The sequence below is a fragment of the Mustela lutreola genome, chromosome 4, assembly GCF_030435805.1.
Source record: "Mustela lutreola isolate mMusLut2 chromosome 4, mMusLut2.pri, whole genome shotgun sequence".
Taxonomy (NCBI): domain Eukaryota; kingdom Metazoa; phylum Chordata; class Mammalia; order Carnivora; family Mustelidae; genus Mustela; species Mustela lutreola.
In genome coordinates this window covers 116295050-116316038 of record NC_081293.1, presented here as the reverse complement: position 1 = coordinate 116316038, position 20989 = coordinate 116295050, and the positions used below count along the sequence as shown (strand labels likewise).

Genomic DNA, 20989 nt, shown 5'->3' with positions numbered 1-20989 from the left:
CACCCACTCAGTAATTCCAGCTGAGCATCTCAATGTGCTCAACATGCCCTACACTTAAGTCGGCTGGAGCAGGTGGAAATGGCAGTAAACGGAACTCATCACTTCCTTTCAGCCTTTTCCTTCTTTGTTCTCCATTTCATTGAATTATACCATCATGCACCCAGTGCTCCATGCAGGAAAGCAGGACACATGTAAATCGCCCACCTCCAACATACAAAACAGTGCCTCACAGGCAGCAGCCTATGCTACCTCCCCAATACTGGTTTACTTCCTCCACCTTTCCTATTCCCACCCTTTCTCAGATAAAGGCACAACACTCTCTCTCCGGCGGATCTTGGCAAAAGACCCCCAACTGTCTCTGCCTCTGCTCATCTCTCAGCATCCTGACCGAAACTAGCCAGCTCAGCAGCAGACAGAAACTAGCAAGACCTACACGGTCCTTGGGGACGCGGCTCCTCACCTCTTCGGCTGCATCTGGCTCATTACACCGCATTTCCCTGGACCTCTGCGCCCTTCTGTGCTCCCTGACCGCTCTCGTCTCTGATCTCATGCATACGCTTCTTCAACTGGCCAAATCCTACCAGATCCAGAAAGCCTTCCTTGACTACCTTTTTGTACTTTCTTCCTAGTACTTGTCTCAAAGTGTTCACTTTTAATTTTCTACCGTTAGCCAGATTTCTGGAAGGCAAGGACCATATCATTATATCTACATCAATCATAGTAAGAGCTCAGCAGATAGCTGATGAGTAAGTGAACTCATCCTGGAAAGCAGCAATAAAACAGTTACCTAATGCCAGAACGTTTACCTCATTTATGCATCAACTCTAAGAGAATGATTCAATTTTTTTTTTTCAAGATTTATTTATTTGACAGACAGAGATCACAGGTAGGCAGAGAGGCAGGCAGAGAGAGAGAGGGGGAAGCAGGCTCCCTGCTGAGCAGAGCCTGATGCGGGGCTCAATCCCAGGACCCCGGGATCATGACCTGAGCCAAAGGCAGAGGCTTTAACCCACTGAACCACCCAGGCGCCCCGAGAACAATTCAATTTTAACTATTGAAGTTCGTGCAGGTTCCTCACTGCATGCCAAGAGCAGCACATGTAAATGCTCTCATTTAAACTTCACAATTCGATTAATAGGTCCTATTTCAGCTACTGTGTAGGTGAGGAAACCGAGGGACAAAGTGGTTGAAGTAACCTCCTGGGGGTCCACAGACATTAAGTGCCTAATACAGAAAGACTTCAGACCCAGGCGGCTTGCTCTCAGCCTGAACTCCTCACTACTATGATACAATGCATCCTTCTCAAAACAATTTTCTGGGTGAAATCTGAGGAAAATACTTCATTTTTTCTATTTTATTTCTTTTTGCTGACCAAAAGCCTGAAGTGATTACCCGTGCTTGTATTTTGGTTCAGTCTCTTTCAAAGCTTGCTGATGGGGTGGGTTAACTTCAATTACATTAACTGAAGGTTCAGGATGGCATATATTAAAATATATCTCCAATGTCTGATAGGGCCTCTGGACAGTGACATGGAAGAGAATGTTTCCACACAGAGTAAGCATTTACATACTCGCTGGATTTAACTCAACAGTACAGTATACAACACTGCATGGCCATCTCTCCCTATAGCGTGGCAGTTCATTTATTCATTCAGTGCTATTTGGTAAGGAACAATACTGGTCCCAGACTCTGCCAACTGTAAATGTTAACAACAGCTCTGGAACAAAACTACATTTGAATACTTCTGGGATTTTTCTGGTCAATATTTTTCAGTGAACACTATCTGAATGCAAACTATGAGTACTCCCCCAAATGATACCCATTTTGATAAAAATGAAACCTTTCAGATCCTTAAAAAGAACCCAAGTTCAACTTTGAAAATAACTTCTAAGAAAAATATTGATTTTACAGCATTAAGGAAGCAACCAGCCAGAACCAAACTATGGGACATTATCAGAACAAATGATCTGGTTTTTCAAGAAATGAATGGCAATGAGAGAAGGGGAAGAGATGGTGTGTGTGTGTGGGGTCTGTTACAGACACAACTGGGAGACACACAACTGAAGGCTTTGGAATAATCCTATTTAGATCCTAATTTCAATAAACCAACCATACAAAGACATTCTGGTGATAATCAAAGAGATTATTAGAATATCGAGCAGGTTTTTTTTCAGGTATGAAAACAGTACGATGTTTATGTCAAAAAAAAAAAACCCCAATTACCACAGTTGCACACTGAAATACGCACATGTGAAATTTTTAAAAAGTGAATTTAAAAGCATTTAATATGTTTAAATGAGATAAAATGTATATAACAGTTTAATTATATTTGCATAGTATAATATAGGAAATATTCTTAAGTTTAATCAGCAATTGGATTTGTTACCTAGTATTACCTAGTATCTGACGTACCTTGCATGAGTTTCGAAGTTTTTGCCTTTCCTTCTTAATGGCTTTTTTCTGGATATCTTTTTCCTTCTTTGCCAGTAATGCTTGTTGTCTAACTTCCTCCTCTTCCTTCTCTTTAGCTAACCGAGCAGCTTCTAATTCAGCTTGTCTTTGCTTTAATAATGGAAAATAAAATCATTTTAATAAGAAAACTAGGATTTCTAAATGTCTATAATCTTACTCAAAAAAATTCAACGTTTAAATAAATTAGGAAAAAAGATGACGTGTCAACTTATTGAAGACTGAGGCTGAATTGAGAAAAGCAGCTGGCACGGTTCTACATTTTTAGAAATGTAAAATAGGCACATTAGAAATAAAGACAATATTAAAGGAATATATAGGGCATGTTTTTGCTTAATAAAAATTTGCTTCAAGGAATATGCCTATAAGTATCAATGGTACCAATTTATCAAGGTTTATTCATGTAGCACCTTCTCTAAGGTTACAGTGGTTTGTTTATTTTTTAAGTAGGCTTCATGCCCAATGTAGAGTCCAAGAGGGCTTGAACTCATGAGCCTGAGATCACGAGCTGGATGTTTAACCAACTAAGCCCCCCAAGTGCCCCTCAGCATTATGGCTTTTTAAATATATATGAGGATTAAAGATTTTATGAACACTTAAAATCCAGCTTCATCATCTTACTTTTTCTTTAGCTTCTTGCTCTTTCCGTTTTGCTTCCGCTTTTGCTTTCTTTTCTGCTTCTTTCTTGGCCTTTTCTTCTTCCTTAAATTTTTTTATTCTGGGATCACAGCTGTATGCGTTGTCTACCAAAAAAAAAAAAATTTAACTTTTTCAACTTCCAATATTTAAAGAAACTTTTAAAAAATACCAGTTATGCTTACCAACTAATGTTCTTATTCTGTTCATTTCTTCTTTTTTTCTTTGTGCCCTTGTTGCTCTGTTCTGTTTTTCAATCCATCTCCTCTCATCACGACTATAAAATAGAAAATATTGCAAATAAATTATTGATTAGAGATGGTATCACTAACAAATGTAATTATTTTATAAGTTTATATATAAATAATGTCTGAGAAGGTTAAAATGCCATGTCACTATTAACATTAAAGGGTGATTCAACTTAGTATTAATTTTGGGGGAATATTCATGTCAAAAGTATTTCCCTACATACACAGGGAAAACTAAAACCAGTTATATAAACAGAAGAAAAATAACTTGCTAAATTGAGCTTTTGTGACAACTGTATTTCTTGGCAATTTCTTAAGCATATCATAAATATTGATTTGGCCTCATCTAGTTTAACGTCTGAGATGGGATCTCAAAATACTACTAAAAAGCTCAAAGGATACACACATTTAATAAAATATATGTAGTATATTTATATAACATCGCAAGGAACCAAACAACTATCTTCCTTTATTAGTGACTTACATACATACCATTCCGCTTTTTCTTTTTCTTCTTCATCTAAATAAGAAAATTCTCTCCAAGAATCAAAATTATACCTAGCACAGATAAAAACAAAATTAAGCCAAAACAAATGAAAAAAAAAATCTTCCTTTTAAAATTAAGTCAGATGCACGTACTTCTAAGGAACATTAACCGCAAGTGGATGAGTTTATCTTCGTAGAGCCCCACCCTCCACTGGTGAGACGAACACTAAGCTCAAGTCATCTTTTTCCTCTTTCCTAAAGGACACTAGATTTGGCATGAAAATCTAAAGGTACATTCATCACCCCTAAATTAAAATCACACCCCCCCTGCCACCTCCAGTCACCTTTCTTGCCTGGGACTTGTTAAAGGTCTCCCTACCTTCACCTGTCCTAGTCTGTGAAGTGTTTAGGTAAGCCTCAAAGTGGTTACTGCATCTCTGATTTGTATCGTCTGAAGGAAAACGGCAACTACAACTGGTAGAGCTAAATTTGGTCATTTTTGTTTCATATCAATCTCATGTTTTCATTTACCAAATACTTAATGAGAAAATATAGCACAAGTAATTATGAACTTAGTAAACATGAATTATGTTTATCAATTATGAACTTTAGTAAACATGCATACTGTTTACTAAACATTAGTGAATTAGTTACAGAAACAAATACTGCCTTCCTCATGTATTCAAGTATTTTTATTGGCAAGACAAATGAAAATGTATTTATTTTTATTGAAATCAAATGGCCCCTTAATTTTCATTTTTTACCACTATAGTATGCTTGACATCTGGACCGCTGATTATTATAAAACAGATTAAAAAACCATGAAAGTCTATCATATAGGAGATAATACAGCATTATGTGAAAACCTTTATGATTACTTCTGATTAGAGTGCTTTTGTTCAGGAAAGGTTCTGTGACTCTCCTATCCTTCAATTAATTTATGAAGGAACAAGTATTTCTTGATTAATTATCCTTTTAAAAAATGACAGCATTGGGGGGCACCTGGGTGGCTCAGTGGGTTAAGCCTCTGCCTTCGGCTCAGGTCATGATCCCAGGGTCCTGGGATCGAGCCCCGCATCGGGCTCTCTGCGCTGCAGGGAGCCTGCTTCCTCCTCTCTCTCTGCCTGCCTCTCTGCCTACTTGTGATCTCTGTCAGATAAATAAAGAAAAAATCTTAAAAAAAAAAAAATGACAGCATCGGGACGCCTGGGTGGCTCAGTTGGTTAAGCAGCTGCCTTCGGCTCAGGTCATGATCCCAGCCTGCTAGGATGGAGTCCCACATCGGGCTCCTTGCTCAGCAAGGAGCCTGCTTCTCCCTCTGCCTCTGCCTGTCACTCTGTCTGCCTGTGCTCACTCTTTCTGTCAAATAAATAAATAAAATCTTAAAAAAAAAAAAAAAATGACAGCATCATAGAAAGTGTATTCACTTACCAGAAAGAATAAAACGCATCTACATCTTCAAATGATGAATTCATATCACCAAGTTTAGGGACATTTTTTTTATTTGACCACCTGAAACATGAGAAGAGGAAAATTCAATTCAAAATTGTGTATAAAAGGTCAACAGAGAAGCTAACTTACTAAAGAAACAATTTTTACTAATCCCCTTCCCTATGACTAAGAGGTGGGTGGGGCTAGAAGGTCAGCAGTGGACTTGGACCCATTCAGGCGCAATGAGAGAGGGTGCGGGTAGACAGGGTTGGGGAGAAAACAACGAAACCGTGTTCTCCACATCAGGTTGTCTTCAGCTCCATAAAATTAGCAGCTGCCATACTGGCGTGAGCCCCCTCTCCCAGGCACACTTACTCCTGCCTCTAAACTGGCAGTATGGAAACAACCAGGCCCAGGTTTTTAACAAATTTCGATACAGGGAGAGGATTCCCACCTCATCAGCACCATGACCAACCCCCTCAGAGTCAGACTTCTCAGTTCAGCACCTCAACGCCATCTCTGGAAGGATCCTGAGGCTGACCCGTGTTTTCTACTCTATGAAACCATTCCACAACAAAAATACACCTCACTCTTGTTATTATCACCTTCAACACTATCACAAAACAAGAACCAGGAGAGTGGGCAGGTAAGCTGCACTAAACCAATAAAGTGGGTCTCAAACCTGACTGCACAGTAGAATCACCTGGGAGTATTTAAATATCCGACAGACATTCCAAACTCATTAAATAGAAATCACAGTTAAATCTCCATCTCCCCGGGTGGAACACAGCCATCAGGAGGTCTTCAAGCTCTCCAGCTGATGCCAGTGTGCAGCCAAGCTGTGCTCTAGGGAAACCTTCCAGTGCAGATGGAACCAAAAAAATGTACAATATTGATATACACCATTTAAAAGCTGACTTAGGAAATAAATTACATATACACTCACATTAAAGTTATATCATCCTAAATTACACTATGACATGACATAAAGTCAGGTATTGTTCTTTCCCACAAAGGAAATCTGAAAGAAAAACATCCTATGAGCTGTAAAGGAATCTCGCCATGGGAAAGGCAGAACTTCTGTTCAAAGAGCAAAATAAATGAAGAGCAGTTCGTTCACCAGAGGGGCTCAAGTCTGGAGAGGAGGAGAAAGAGAGCAAAAACTCCTATCAGAGGAAAGATGCAGACGCCAGGAAGCACATGCAGGAAGCCAACAGAACATTATGATCACAAAGGGATCCCTTAACTCACCTAGAATTCCTTTCAAACACTGGGGAAAACACTTCGAAGAAATTGTCTTTTGCTTCACTTTTAGAAGGAACTGAGTTATCAAAAGTAGGATCTACACTGTTGAATGCCCGTCTTTTCACTGGATCAGATAACATTTCATAAGCTGAGGAAAAAATGATAAGGTCACATTACCATGACTCTGAATTTTTTCCTGTGAGGGGGGAAAAAAACCTCCTTCCTTTAAAAAAAGGTTATTATTTTTCATATTTAAAAATCTGGTGTGCTTGTGGGCTGGAAGAGACTGAATCTGGGTAATAACACCTCCAACTCTACTGGATATAATCTCACTTCACAACTTCAGAATCTCTTCTGGAAGTTACATAACAAAACAACAGTTAAATCCTCATCCCTTAAGAATGCAGGACTCTAAGGAAAAAAAAAAAGAAAATTAACCATTAAGATTCCATAGTTGTAAAGAATCAAAGAATCTTTAACATCTTAAGCACTGTGTAAGACTGGACCCAAAAGAGTAAGTTTGAAAGGTGTGTACACAATTTTAAAAATTTAGCATGTACAATCAGGGGCACCAGGGTGGCTCACTCGGTTAACTGTCTGACTCTTGACCTTAGCTCAGGTCTTGACCTCAGGGCTGCACGTTTAAGCCCCGTGTTGGGAGTAAAATCACATTGAAGGGCACATTTAGAAATGTCAACAGCCTACGTTAATTTGCTTAATGATGACATGGCCATGTAAAGAACAATAAACTGTCTTGGGGTCCTTAGCAGGATATAATCAATTTTTGGATTTAAATTAGTGAAAACACCTGAGGAACAATTTAGTCCTACAAAATAACTGAAATGGAGAAATTAGTATCCTTGTTAGAAATAATACTTAAGATGAATTAACCTCTAGGATGAGCTCATTAAACTGCAGACTGTGTCAGTGGCTACGGGGTGGGGCCCAACCTTTTGCATTCCTGATTCGAGGGAGGGGGTTGGCAGAACCTCACAGAGCTGTACTGAGGCTCAGGGGCAGATTATCAGAAACAACCAGAAACAACTCAGAGTGTTGTGACTGTCATGGTATAGTTAAATTAGCTACAGAATATACACCAGAAATCCAATCCCAGCACTTACTAAATAATCATCACTATTAGAAATCCCTGACTCTAAAATATTTTCTTACCTTTAGTTATGCAAGTGAAGTAGTCATTATCTCCTTCTTTTATTGGTTCACCAGCTGCTTTCCGTTTGTCTGGATGATGTTTTAAAACCATTGCTTTATCTACAAAACAAGCCAGATTTAGACAATTTGTCACTTTATGCATCAAAACTAAAAATAAAGATGAGGAGCTTGGGAAGATGGCGGCGTAGGAGGATCCTAAGCTCATCTCCTCCTACGAACCCATCAAGACTGCAACTACGTGCAGTGCAACTCACTTTGTTTGATAAAGACCTGAAGACCAACAGAACAGCTCTTACACAGCTAAAGATGAAAAAGACATATTGACAGGGAAGGGGGAAGAGATGTAGTCTGGAACAAATCCCCAGTGTGGCAACCCAGTGGGGTTGAAGAAAGAATATCACAGCTACAGGGGTCCTCCGTGAAGAGTGGGGATCAAGCCCCTACTGGGCACCCTTGCCCTGGAATTTCACACAGGGGAGAGGAGCGCCCACAACATCTAGCTTTGAAAATCAGTGGGGCTTCACTCTAGGAGTTGGAAGGCTATACTGACACTCTGCTTTTAAAGGGCCAGTGCACTGGATCCCTCATTCTGAGACCCAGCACAAAGGGAGCAATCTAAAAAGCACGTGGTTACATGTGACAGATTTACTGACTAATTATAGGACATGTGCCCCTAATTATAGGAGCAGAGATCTGCAGGAACTCTCTCTAGAAAGAAAAGTGAGGGCAGGTGCAATTTTCCTTGCCCTCCTTACTCCCCCGATGCTGGTGGAAGCCAGCTGTGACACCCTCCATCTACCTAGCTATAGAACCCTGGCACCCGAAGGTGCCCATCCCAAGTGGCTCCCATCCCTGCACATCTGGTAGGGAGCCTCGGTCATAAGCAGGGCCTCTCCAAACCACCTATGGACGGGGTGGGGGTGGGAGGGGCCGGGGGGGGGGTAGGGAGGCAGCCCAACCACCAGCACACCTGCAGCACTTGTAGCCTGACCAGCAAAGCAGCGGTGCTGGGGGCAAGCCGGGCCTACCTTGGATCCTACAGTAGTCCCGGACCAGTCTACTCGAGGAGGGTATGCAGCCCCCACACAAAATATTCCTGGAGGACCTGGGCCTGGTGACTTGGGGGGCGGGGATGCACCATTAGGCACCACAGGACACCTTTGATAGAAACCCACTATTTTCAAAAACAAGAGAGGGTGCTGACTGACCTAATACACAGGCACACAGAGAGTCACGAAAACTAAGGAGACAGGAACATGATCCAAATGAAAGATCAAAACAAAACCCAAGAAAAAAGAGCTACTAACAAAATGGAAATACGCATTCAACCTGATTAAAGGCTCAAAGTAATGGTCATAAAGATGTTCACTGGCACTGGAGGGAACAGTGGATGATTCAGTAAGTACCTTAACAAAGACAGAAAATATGAAAAACAAACTACAAGGACTCAAGGCCAGATCAGAGGATCAGAAGAGTGGATCAGTGATGAAGACAGGATAATGGAAAGCAATCAAGCCAAAGAGCAGAAAGAAAAGAATGTAAAAAATAAGGCTCGGTGGGATGTCTGGGTGGCTCAGTTGGTTAAGCCTTTGCCTTCAGCTCAGGTCATGATCTCGGGGTCCTGGGATGGAGTCCTGAATCTGGCTCCTTGCTCAGCAGGGAGCCTGCATGTGCACTCACACATGCTCTCGCTCATTCTGACAAATTAAATCTTTAAAAAACATTAAGAAAATAAAATATGATATGTTAAGGGAACTCTGCAACAACATCAAGTATAAGAGAACGTCTGAATTATAGGCATTATGGAAGGACAGAGATAGGACAGAAATAATGGCCGAAACTATCCCAACCTGTAAAGAAATGGATACAGACTACAAAGGGAGCCCGGCAAAGGGAGAATGAAACCCAGAAGATCTACCTTAGTGCATAATAATTAAAATGGCAAAAATTAAACAGAATCTTAAAACCAGCAAGAGAAAAGGAAACAGTCACATACAAGGGGACCTTGAGAAGGATGATTTTTTTCAGCAGAAGTTTTGCAGGTCAGAAGAAAGCAGCGTGACATATTCAGAGTGCTGGGAAAAACCGTACAACCGAGAACACTGCACTGAGCAAGGCTGTCATTCAGAATAAAGGGAGAGATAAAGGAGTTTGCAAGACAAACAAAAGTTGAAGGAGTCTATCAGCATTAAACTAGCCCTACAAGAAGTAAGAAATGTGAAAGGGAACTAAGTGAAAACAACAGGCTATAACTAGAAGATGGTGAAAGGAAAACTCCATTGGTAAAAGCAAACATACAGTGAAGATGAATCACCTATAAAGCTATCATATCACGGTAAAAAGACAAAAGTGGGGAAAAAAACAGTTTCCTACAAAAATCAGCCAACAGATGCACAGAATAAAATGATGTCAAAATAGGACACCATATACATAAAACAATGGGGGAGTAAAAAAGTCGAGCTTTGAAAATGTGTTTGAATTTAAGCGACGATCAACTTAATATAGACTGCTATTATACACACGGGATGTTATGCAAACCTCATGGTAACCGCAAACCAAAAACCTTTAACAGATAAAAACAAATAAATAAATAAAGGAATCAAAGCCTAACTTTAAAGGAAGTCATCACACCACGAGGGAAGACAGCATGAGGATAAATAGAAGAGCTCCAAAATACACCCCCCCTCCCAAGAAAACCCCCCAAAACAAACCAAAAAAAAACAAAATAAAACCAAACTCAGGAAGCAACTGGCAACATGACAATAGGTACATGCCCATTAATAACTGCTTAATATGTAAATGGTCTAAAAGCTTCAAAAGACACAGGGTGAATGAATGGATAAAACAAGATCCACTGGGGCACCTGGCTGGCTCATTCGGTTAAGCATCTGCCTGTGGCTCAAGTCATGATCCCAGTTTCCTGGAATCAGGCACACATCAGGCTCTCTGCTTAGTGGGGGGAGTCTGCTTCTCCCTCTCCCTCTGTACTTTCTCTCTCTCTCTCAAATAAATCTTTAAAAACAACAAGACCCATCTAATATGTTGCCTATGAGAGACTTACTTCAGCTGTAAAGACACATAAGAGACTGAAAGTGAAGAGACTGAAAAAAATATTCCATTCAAACGGAAGTGGGAAAAAAAAGAGATTAGGGTAGCAATACTATGTCAGACAAAATCGACTTTATTTTTTTTAAAGATTTTATTCACTTGGTGAGGTGGCTGCCTTCGGCTCAGTTCATGATCTCAGGGTCCTGGGACTGAGCCCCATGTTGGGCTCCCTGCTCGGTGGGGAGCCTGCTTCTGTCTCTACCCCTCCCCCTGCTCGCTTGTTCTCTCTCTCTCAAAATTAAAAAAAAAAAAAAAAAAACTTAAAAAATATATATATCTTCTGTAATGGTTTCTTTTTGTATTTTGCTATTTGTTTTTTCTTTTTATAAATCCACTTTGGGGAAGTGCTGTCTTCTATTTTTCCCTCCACGTTCCTTAGTGCTATTCTTTTAAATATTTGAATTGGACGCCCATTTTATTTTTCCCTCTTTTTAAAAAGTAACATTAGTTTAAGGCAATGAACTTACTTATGGTGCAGCTCTAATTGCTGTCCCTTAAGTTTTGATAGGCAATGATTTTACTTTTACATAAAGAATCTCTTAATACAATTTTTATATCTTTCTAGGCCCCAAAGAGTATATCTGATTTCTCAAGTGACTCTTTTTTTGATTTGTTTAATCATATCTTTTATTGAATTAAAATTTTACACTGAACTTTGACAACTGTATACAACCCTCTAACTGCCACCAAAGAAAATACAGACCATTTCCATCACCGAAGCCCCTTTACTACTTCCAATCAACTCCCAGGCCCTACCACCTGACTTCCTTCACCCACATGCTCTTGAACTTCATGTAAATGGAATTATATAGTTTGTCTTTGTAACTTTTCTGCTCAACCTAATGTTTTGAGATTCATCACCATTTCCAGACCTCTTAGTAATCTGTTCTCTTTTTAACCACCAAGCACTAATTTACTGTATGAATATACAGCAGTTTGCTTATCATGATGTTGCTGGTGAACACTGGGTGGTTTCCAGTTTTTGGATATTGTGAATATGGCTGCTATAAACGTTTATGTACAAATCTTTTTATAGGCATAATAAAGTTAGTAATTTCTACATATACTGCAGGGCTTCAAAAACGGGTTGTTTTTTGAACTCCAATTTTTTTTTTTTAACAGTCTAGTATATCACGTTTCCTCACTAACATTCCAGAAGAAGCATTTCTGTCTTCTAGCTGTTTTAAGCAAAAAAGGAATAAACATTATCAGGCAGCTCACAGAATCTCTGAAAGAGTCAGACTATAGCGCTAGTAAGTTATGTACCTAGGAACTGTAATCAAATCATACCCAACAGTTTGGAGGTGTGATGATCCCAGTACCGTGGGGAATTTGATAAAGGGAACAGAGGCTACTTCCACGGCCAGAGCAGAGGAGTAAAGCCAAAAGGTTTGCAGTGCGCCCGACACCTGCTGGCAAAATAGATTCCGTGCAGTACAGCTGAACTCACACTGCTCTCCTATCAATTTCAAAGAAGTGTGCTGGGCAGTAAAATTTAAGTCACATGCCCGCAAACATTCTCAATCCCAAGAAATATCTTCTTATAAATTGGTCAGTTTCCTTCTTTATTTGCAATTATGGCTTGTGACATTTATTCTGACTTCTTTAGAAATCTGGCACCTCTTTATACTTTCTTTCTGAATCTTGGGAACATTCCTCAAGGTTGTCCTCTGCTTTACTGTTTTTCTAAGCGTTATGTCAACCTTTGGAATTCTAAGTTCAGCTCTCATGTTTTCAGTTTCCACAAACAGTTCTACTTCTTTCTCCCTAGTCTCTTTCTGCAATGCCTACACGATAGCCCCAAAACAGGATCTTCATATTTCACCAAAAGCATGAGGAGATGCTTAAATTTTCTTTTGAACCTTGTAAGTCTAAAAGAGGTGATATCTCCATTTTTTGCTGGATAGTCTCCTCATGCTGCACTGGTTTTTTTTTTTCACTGAGTTTTCTGCCTAATCTTTACTCATCCTTGTATATTAGAGAGTCCTGAGACGGTCTTAAATTGTCTCTTGTGGAGGGAGCAAAAGATATTTCTCAATATTAAAAATAAAGGACGCCAAAGAACACAGTCTGAAAAAGAAACAAGGGTAATTTGTGAACAACAGCTGTTTACTGGAATTTCAAAAGTATCTGCCTCTCCTCCCACTGAGGACAGTTTCTGGAATGATTTGAGAGTACATTAGCAAAAAGGCTTTTACTGTACATTCATATTGCTATTATCATAAAATGATCTAAACAGGATTTTTAATTTTTAAGAAGTACAAGGAACAGCTTCACTTTAAAATGTCAGAAATATTTTGAACTAAAATTATTAAATTTAGGAAATTCAAATCACCAAAGACTTTATTTCTGTGCAAAGAGTAGCAAACCTACATGCATTATTTGCCAGTGTGACTATTTTACTTCAAAACAAAATTATGTAAGCAACTGAAATTCTACTTTACTTGCTCTTAACCCATCATTCAACTTTTCTAGTGATTTATTCTTTTCAGATAATGCAGAGAAGGGAAAAAAAAGACCACTTATTTTATTCACCCTTCACTGACTTCCTAATTTTCATTATAGCAATTCAAAATGCAATTTGGTATGTGTGTAACAGGATGTAAGCGTTTGAAGGATCTCAAATGCAGTAAGACTTATTTTTATGAGGCCTCTCTGTGCTAATTATTACAGATTTATAAACACTAACTTTGCATTTTTACTTTTGAACTAAATTTCAGAAAGCAGTAAAGCAAGCAGCTGCCCTTTTTATAATGACAGAGGTAAGCGAACATCAGTTTTGGGGCGCCTGAGTGGCTCAGTTGGTTAAGCCTCTGCCTTCGGCTTGGGTAATGATCTTGGGGTCCTGGAACCAAGCCCCTCAGTGAGGAGCTTGCTCCCTACCCCCCTGCCTGCCTTTCTGCCTACTATTGATGTCTGTCAAATAAATAAAATCTTAAAAAAAAGAGAGAACATCAGTTTCCTTTTGAATAAATACTGAGAATATCAACATAGGGGGAGAGAGTGAATTATAATTCCACTTAATGTTAATAACCTGGTGCATTGGGATTGCAGAACTTCTTGCTATAGAGTATTAAAAAATTAACTTCTATTATGCCAATAAAATGAATGGACTTAGAAATAAATGAATGTTTCTTTTACAGCTCATGGTACATTTTTTATTTTAGAGAAAAAAACAATTCCTTCACCTTAAAACATCAACTGTTTTCATACTTCCATGTATCAAGACTCATTTGGTATTCATATGCTGCTGTTTCACATAGCAAGACTTTGCAAATATTTCTCCATGGCAAATCAATTTCCCTGGCATTTATGTATACTGCAAGGACTATTCACATGCATTAACATATGCTTCGTCGAAAACCATGCCAGCTTTTTAAGAAACCAAACAAATCTAAAATAATCTCATAAATTCCTTCATCTTATTAAAAATCTCTCCTCTGATTTTCCTAAATATAAGCATTAGTAGAGAAAATTTTGAGTTTATCTACTATACTTATTCTCAACTAGTATTTTTCAACACGAGATGGGTTTCATTTAGCCATCTTCCTCCAAGCACAATACTTTCTCCTCCTGACTGGCCTTGACTCACTAACTCCTTTTCCATATGGTCACAATCTTACCTCCTCTGACCTCAATATCCATTCTCTAGAGTGGAGGGCAGAACATTCTCCTAAGATAAAACACAGAAAACTAATCACCTTCACCTCTTTCATCAAACTTTACTAACCAGGTGAAGCAAACGAGATGTAGAGTTCTAAGGGGATGCTGTTTTATAAACCATGTGAAGACAAGGTTCCCAACACTTTCCCCCAAATTTTTAATCTTTTTAATGAAGAAAGCAGTAAAACATCAGATAATTCTCTCTTGGGCAGAAGACCCAGGTGGCATCAATAAAAATGTAACCTGAACCACAAAATAACATTAAAAAACCTAAGTAACAAGGCAGCTTCCACTAAATACAGCTGGCCATACTTCTAAAGAAAAATGAAACATTATTTCTTAAAAACTTGCCATTGGGAGAATGTTCTTTATTGGTCACAAACACACCCACCCACCCACCCACCTTCTCATTTCTCATTCCCATGCATGAGAATGATTGCTTTTTTCTGTTTCTGAAGGTAAAGGATACTGTAGTTATGCAATATTATGACCATGTATTAAATGCTATTGAATATAGATTTATGACAGATATTCCAGATATTGGATTATCTCAAAAGAACTAAGTACTTACGAGCTGCTTTGATCTGTCTCTGGGTAGCTTTGTATCTTACATGGCCAAGTCCAAGTACTGCATAATGATCTTGGTTCTGATAAAGACACAAAAGGGAGTCAAGTATGAAATGGAGCAATATATCTTGTTCCTTACGCTAGTACCCTATAATAGTGCTTCCCATTATTATGGGAGTCCAGTGAGACATTGCATATAAAATGGATTCTGTAGTAAGTCTGGGAAATGTGGTGGACTGTGATACAGCCTTCGTGATAATTTATATATACATAAGCCTAATAAAGGCTCTGAGAAGTCCTGAAATTAAAAACAAACAAACAAACAACCACCATGCAAACACACCTGCAAAACCCAGCATTTTCCAAACTTCCTTGACTACTGAGCCCATTTTTCTCTTAACACCTACTAATATCTTATGGTCATCCTTAAATCAGGGTATAGCTAGGAAGATTTCAGAACAGAGGGAAGTATTATCACAGCCCCACAGGGTTGGGCCAGGGCAATGACAGGCCTAGGAGTCATGTTAAGCAGAAAGGTAATTTGGATGGAAACTTTGCAAAACCAAGTGATGAGGCTTCTCTGGAGAGGAAATACCTGCTTTTGTCTCTGCTTTGGTTAACATCTTTGTGAATTTACAAGTTGAAGTAGCAACTGAAATCTCCCTACAGAACTCAATGGGTGTATCTAGTATTGGAGGAGTGAGTGGGGGGGCAAGGGAGTTGAGAGTATGTAACATGGAAAGAAAAAGTCAAGTAGGGCTGACTGGTTTCCCTTTAAATTCAGGAAAGCAAAGTTCATATGGATGGGCTTCTTTATTATGCCTGGCAATCAGACTTGTTCCAGTTCGTTTCCCTTTCCACTCCTTAAGGTCACTATTTCTCTAGTGTCTCCTCAATCTCACAGATCCTTCTCCACCTTCTTATCAACAGCCCTGCCTCCTGCGTAACTGAGCAATGTAAAATTATCCTACTCGAATTCCTACCACCCTACTGGCATCCACACATCTTTTCCCTTTCCCTCCATTCACAGCTGGAAGAGCCTGTCCTAATAAGAGAAAACTACTCCATCCTTCCTCTTGCTTCTGAGCCCTGTCTTCTCTAAGTCTCCTCAAAATAGTAACATCGTTCGGTTATCTCCTAAATTTCTACTGGATTATCTTCATCCGTATGAAAAGATGCTGTTAGCTCTCATCCTCTTTTTTTTTTTTTTTTTTAAGATTCCATTGATTTATCTGAGAAGAGAGTGCACACACGTGCACACAAGCAGAGGGGAGGGGCAGACGAAGGAGGAGAAGCAGGCTCCCCACTGATCAAGGACCCTGACCTAAGGCTTGATCCCAGGACCCTGAGATCACAACCTGACCTGAAGGCAGGTGCTGAACTGACGGAGCAGCACCCAGGTGCCCCCTTTAGCTCTCATCCTAAAAATACTTCCAAGATCCTCTTTCCAGTTACTGCTCTATCTCCATTTCTCTGCTCTTTGTCAATTGTAAACTTCTTCAAAAGGCTGTCCACACGTTTACCTCCTTTAGCATTCATTTTCAAATCACTCCACTTTGGTTCTGCTCCATCCACTCCCACCCAGGGGCAATGAGGCTGCTCTCTTCAGTATGAATTTCCAGGTGCCAAGTCCAAGATCACTCACCTGCCCTCACGTGACTTCAGCTCTCAGTGGCAGCACAGCTAACCCCTTCCTTGAAATACTACCTTCCTTTAGTGTTTTTGTGCATTCACTCTTTTCCTCCCACCTTCCAGTACCTTTTTTCAGCCACTTCTACTGGCTTCTCTAGGACCTGCAAGGCTCCCTTCTGGGGTTTCTCTTGTCTCTCTCTATAATTTGGTCCTGAGTGATATGAGCCAATGCCAGGGCTAGACTATAGTTAGTACCCGTATATGCTTATCAGTGCCCACTTTGCTCGAGTACAGACCTCCCCTCTGAGCCCCGGATGTACAGAGCACCTCCAGCTCTCGCTCACTATTCCTGGCCTGTCCCTCTCCACCTCGGTCACTCATTTCCAAATACAAGATTGATGTTGCAGTTCACTGCAGACACCAAGCCCTTTCTCCTCAAATGCTGTTCTCCCCACCTGGCACATTCCCTCACTCTTCACTTGGCTGCCATCTTCTCATCCTGCAGTCTCAGGATAAATGCTATCACTTTATTTAAAACAACCTTCTCTGCCTACTCTGTTCCTTCTTGTTTCTCCTAAAGCACTTACAATATGTTATTGCTTCCAACTCTCCAATGGCTTTCCAGTGACTACTGCTCCTTAACCCCCTTACCACTCCCTTATCCACTATGTTCTACCCATTCGCCTTCTTCAGTTCCTGACACAATTCTTTCTGCCCCCACACAAGATTTCTGCCTGGAATGCCATTCTCCCTGATCTTTGTGTGTCATTCAGGTTTTATCTTAAATGTCAACTCCACGGCATTTCCCACCCACTCAACCTACAGCAGTCATGAGGACACTCTATCACAGCACCCTGTTCTACTTCTTTGCCCAGCACCTGGTAACCATGTCCTTGACTGTTCACTTATCGTCTGTCTCCTCACTGGAATAGAAGCTATGTGGGAGCAGTGATACTGTCTTGTTTGGCAGACTCCTCAGGCTCCAGAACAGCATCTGGCACAAAGCAGATGCTTGATCCCTGTTTGTTGAAAGAAACAATTAACAGAACCAATGTATGAACCCTGCTACCTTCTTCTTCTTCTTTTTTTTTTTATAAAGATTTTATTTATTTGACAAACAGAGACCACAAGTAGGCAGAGAGAGAGGGGGAAGCAGGCTCCCCGCTGAGCAGAGATCCTGATGTGGGGCTCAATCCCAGGACCCTGAGATCATGACCTGAGCCGAAGGCAGAGGCTTAACCCACTGAACCACCCAGGCGCCCCTCCATGCTACGTTGTTCTGACGTTACCTATCCTTTTCTATACTAAAGACCTCCATCTTTCTTCCTTTTCTCTCTTGTATACCTCAATGGTCCCCAATTCAGAATCTTCTCCTGACTCCGCCTTTCTCTCAAGTTAGTATTTTCTCAATAGCCCACTCTGAAAGAGTATTTTGCACTGTGGTCTACAATTCATCACCTCCTAATCAACCCAGCTGTAACTCCTGGTCTTCCCAATGACTCACCAGACCGCTTTCTTTGTGGTCACCTACCCTCCGTATGCCAAGCCCAGTGGCTTTTATTATTACTCATGTTATGTGACTGACCTCTCCAATGGGTGACTATTTCGTCCTTCCTGAGACTTCCTCCTTTCTTAGTTTTTGGAAGAGTCTAGTGCCTGATGTTTAATAAACCTTAGTTGACGGGCACCTGGGTGGCTTGGAGGGTTAAACCCTCTGCCTTCGGCTGGGGTGATGATCCCAGGGTCCCGGGATCGGGCCCCGCATTGGGCTCTCTGCTCAGCAGGGAGCCTGCTTCCCACTCCCCACCCCACTGCCTGCCTCTGCCAGTTGTGATCTCTGTAAATGGATAAATAAAATCTTTAAAAAACAAAACAAAACAAAATAAAACAACAACAACAAAAAAACAGGGGCACCTGGGTGGCTCAGTGGGTTAAAGCCTCTGCTTTTGGCTCAGGTCATGATCCCAGGGTCCTGGGATTGAGCCCCACATTGGGCTCTCTGCTCTGCAGGGAGCCTGCTTCTCCCACTCTCTCTGCCCGCCTCTCTGCCTACCTGTGATCTCTCTCTCTGTGAAATAAATAAATAAATCTTTAAAAACCAAAAAAACCTGAATTGAATTACCAAATGTCTCTTTTGTTGTTTTCTTTCTACCTCTTTCACCTCCTTAGTATCTTTTGCTGCTTCTCCTTCTGCCTACTCCTTGAATTTTCAAGTGCTCAACTTGGTTCAGTCCTTTTCTTTTAAAATGGATAATGACAGTATGTGAATCAGCTAACATTCTGAAGGCTTATTTACTTTCCTAAGTGCTTTAGACATACACTTTCTCTCATTTAACCCTCCTGAGCTAGGAGACAAAACTCATATCCACTGCCTGTTTAGTATTTAGCACGTGTCAAGCACAAGGTTAAGTGCTTTACATGCATCACTGCATTGATCCTCACCATACTCCTTTGAGCTGTTAGCAATCTCACTGCATGAAACAGACATGTCAAGTCACTTTCCCAAGGTCCCAGTGCCTTAATGGGCAGAATCAGATTTGAATTCTGGCACTCTAATTCCACGGTACACATATTTAAGTATCATACCATTGCCTACTTAAAAGCTTTATGATACCTATTTGTCTATATTCTTCTCGGCTGATGTCATTCAATTCCCCCAGGTTCAACTACCACCTACAACTTGCCAACGACTTGCAAATGTTTTTGGCTTTATCCTCCTTTCAGAACCACAGACCAGTTTCTAACCATTTACTAGGAAGACGTCATTAGTACGTTACTAGTACCTGAGTTTTGACACAGCCCAACTTGAACACAAACACCACATTTCCCACAATCTTCCTTTTTCCTGCATGCCAGTGTTGTGACCGACATCACACTCCAGCAAATCATTCAAACTGGAAAGCTCAGAGGTCTTCTGAGTACATCTCCTTTTCTTATACCACACAGTCAAGGTCATCAAGCTCTATCAAGTCTATCTCCAAAAAAACCCACACATTCCCTCTTCCTCAAAACCCAGCCATAAATTTAGCTCAAGTATGCATTTGCAGGCTTGGATTATTGCACTAGCCCTCTAACAGCAAACTATTCACTTCCCTTCCAGCCCTGTCCCTTTTCAAGCAATTTTCTGTACTGCCAGATTACTTTGCTAAAATTAGCTTAGAAACTTCTGAAGACTTGCTACTGCCCTGAAAATAAAATTTGAGTTCCTTCGTTAGGATGGCATAAAAAGGACAGTATAATAGAATTTGGTCTAGAGTCTTGTTTCAGGACTAATTTCTCACCACTACCCTTCAAGCACCCTACCCACCCTACTCTTCACTAATCACCGAAGAAGTGCTATACATTCTTTACTCCTTTGTGTCTCTGCAGATCTATTCCTTCTGCCCAGAACACCTTTTCTCCATTCTCTGCTTCTTAAACTGTCAGTCATCCTTTTAGGGCCAGCTCAAAAATTGTGTTTTTTGGGACCACCTCCTGGATTTTTCCAGCAGATAGTATCCTACGATCAGTGCTATCCCACTCAGAGCTTAACAATAAACAGGTGCTCAATTATGGTTTTCTTGTTGAGGCATCTTAAAACGTGGCTTAATGATGGAAAACTCGTGGGAAAACCTTATACCTCACAAAGCATCTGATTGAACAAAAGATTCAGATATTAAATACCTTCCAGTCTTTGGGATCAAGTGTTTTCAACATGGGAAACTCTTCCAACTGTAATTCTTCATCTTCTGATTCTTCTGATAATTCTTTCTTATCCTCCAGTTCCTGAAAAGAGGCAGAAGCATTTCTGTTTCTCCTCTTAACAAAAGCTTCAAACCATCTTCCCACAGGTTCAACTTGACAGAGTGTTGAGGCTGTGATTGAAAGCGTTAAGAGAGGCTTCAATGTATTGCATGGAATAAATCCGTTTCAAGGCAATATAAGATCAAAACAGCATCAGAATGTAATTTTAAAACTATCAACTGAAGAAATAATTGCAGTACAGGGATGCAAGATAGTGCAGGTTTGGTTCCAAACCACCCCAATAAAGCAAGAACTGCAAAAAAGTGAGTCAAATACATTTTTCGGTTTCCCAGGGCATATAAAAGTTATGTTTACAGTATGCTGTAGTCTATTAAGAGTCCAATAGCATCAGGTCTTAAAAAACCATCTATGTACCTTAATTTTAAAATACTTCATTACTAAAGAATGGTAACCATCATCTGAGCTGTCAGCGAATCATTATCATATCACAGATCACCATAAGAATCAAGAAAAAGGTTGAAATACTCTATCACCAAAATGTGAGAGACACAGAGTAAGCAAATACTGTTGGAAAAGTTGTGCTGATAGAC

At 40.2% G+C, this 20989-nt stretch overlaps 1 protein-coding gene across 3 annotated transcripts in view; it reads right to left on the bottom strand.

Moving 5' to 3' along the window:
- DNAJC2 (DnaJ heat shock protein family (Hsp40) member C2) overlaps positions 1-20989 on the bottom strand; it is a 29711-nt gene that overhangs the window by 6692 nt on the left and 2030 nt on the right. The window contains exons 2-10 of one of the 3 annotated variants that reach the window (XM_059170897.1): positions 20319-20509; positions 15028-15103; positions 7686-7784; positions 6522-6663; positions 5271-5351; positions 3846-3911; positions 3291-3382; positions 3091-3212; positions 2413-2562 (exon numbers count right to left, since the gene is read on the bottom strand). In XM_059170897.1, coding sequence (XP_059026880.1) covers positions 2413-2562; positions 3091-3212; positions 3291-3382; positions 3846-3911; positions 5271-5351; positions 6522-6663; positions 7686-7784; positions 15028-15103; positions 20319-20509 — 1019 coding nt within the window. Of the gene's footprint in view, positions 1-2412; positions 2563-3090; positions 3213-3290; positions 3383-3845; positions 3912-5270; positions 5352-6521; positions 6664-7685; positions 7785-14416; positions 14467-15027; positions 15104-20318; positions 20510-20989 lie in introns of those variants that run through there. The other 2 variants (XM_059170899.1, XM_059170900.1) reach the window with 2 other exon arrangements.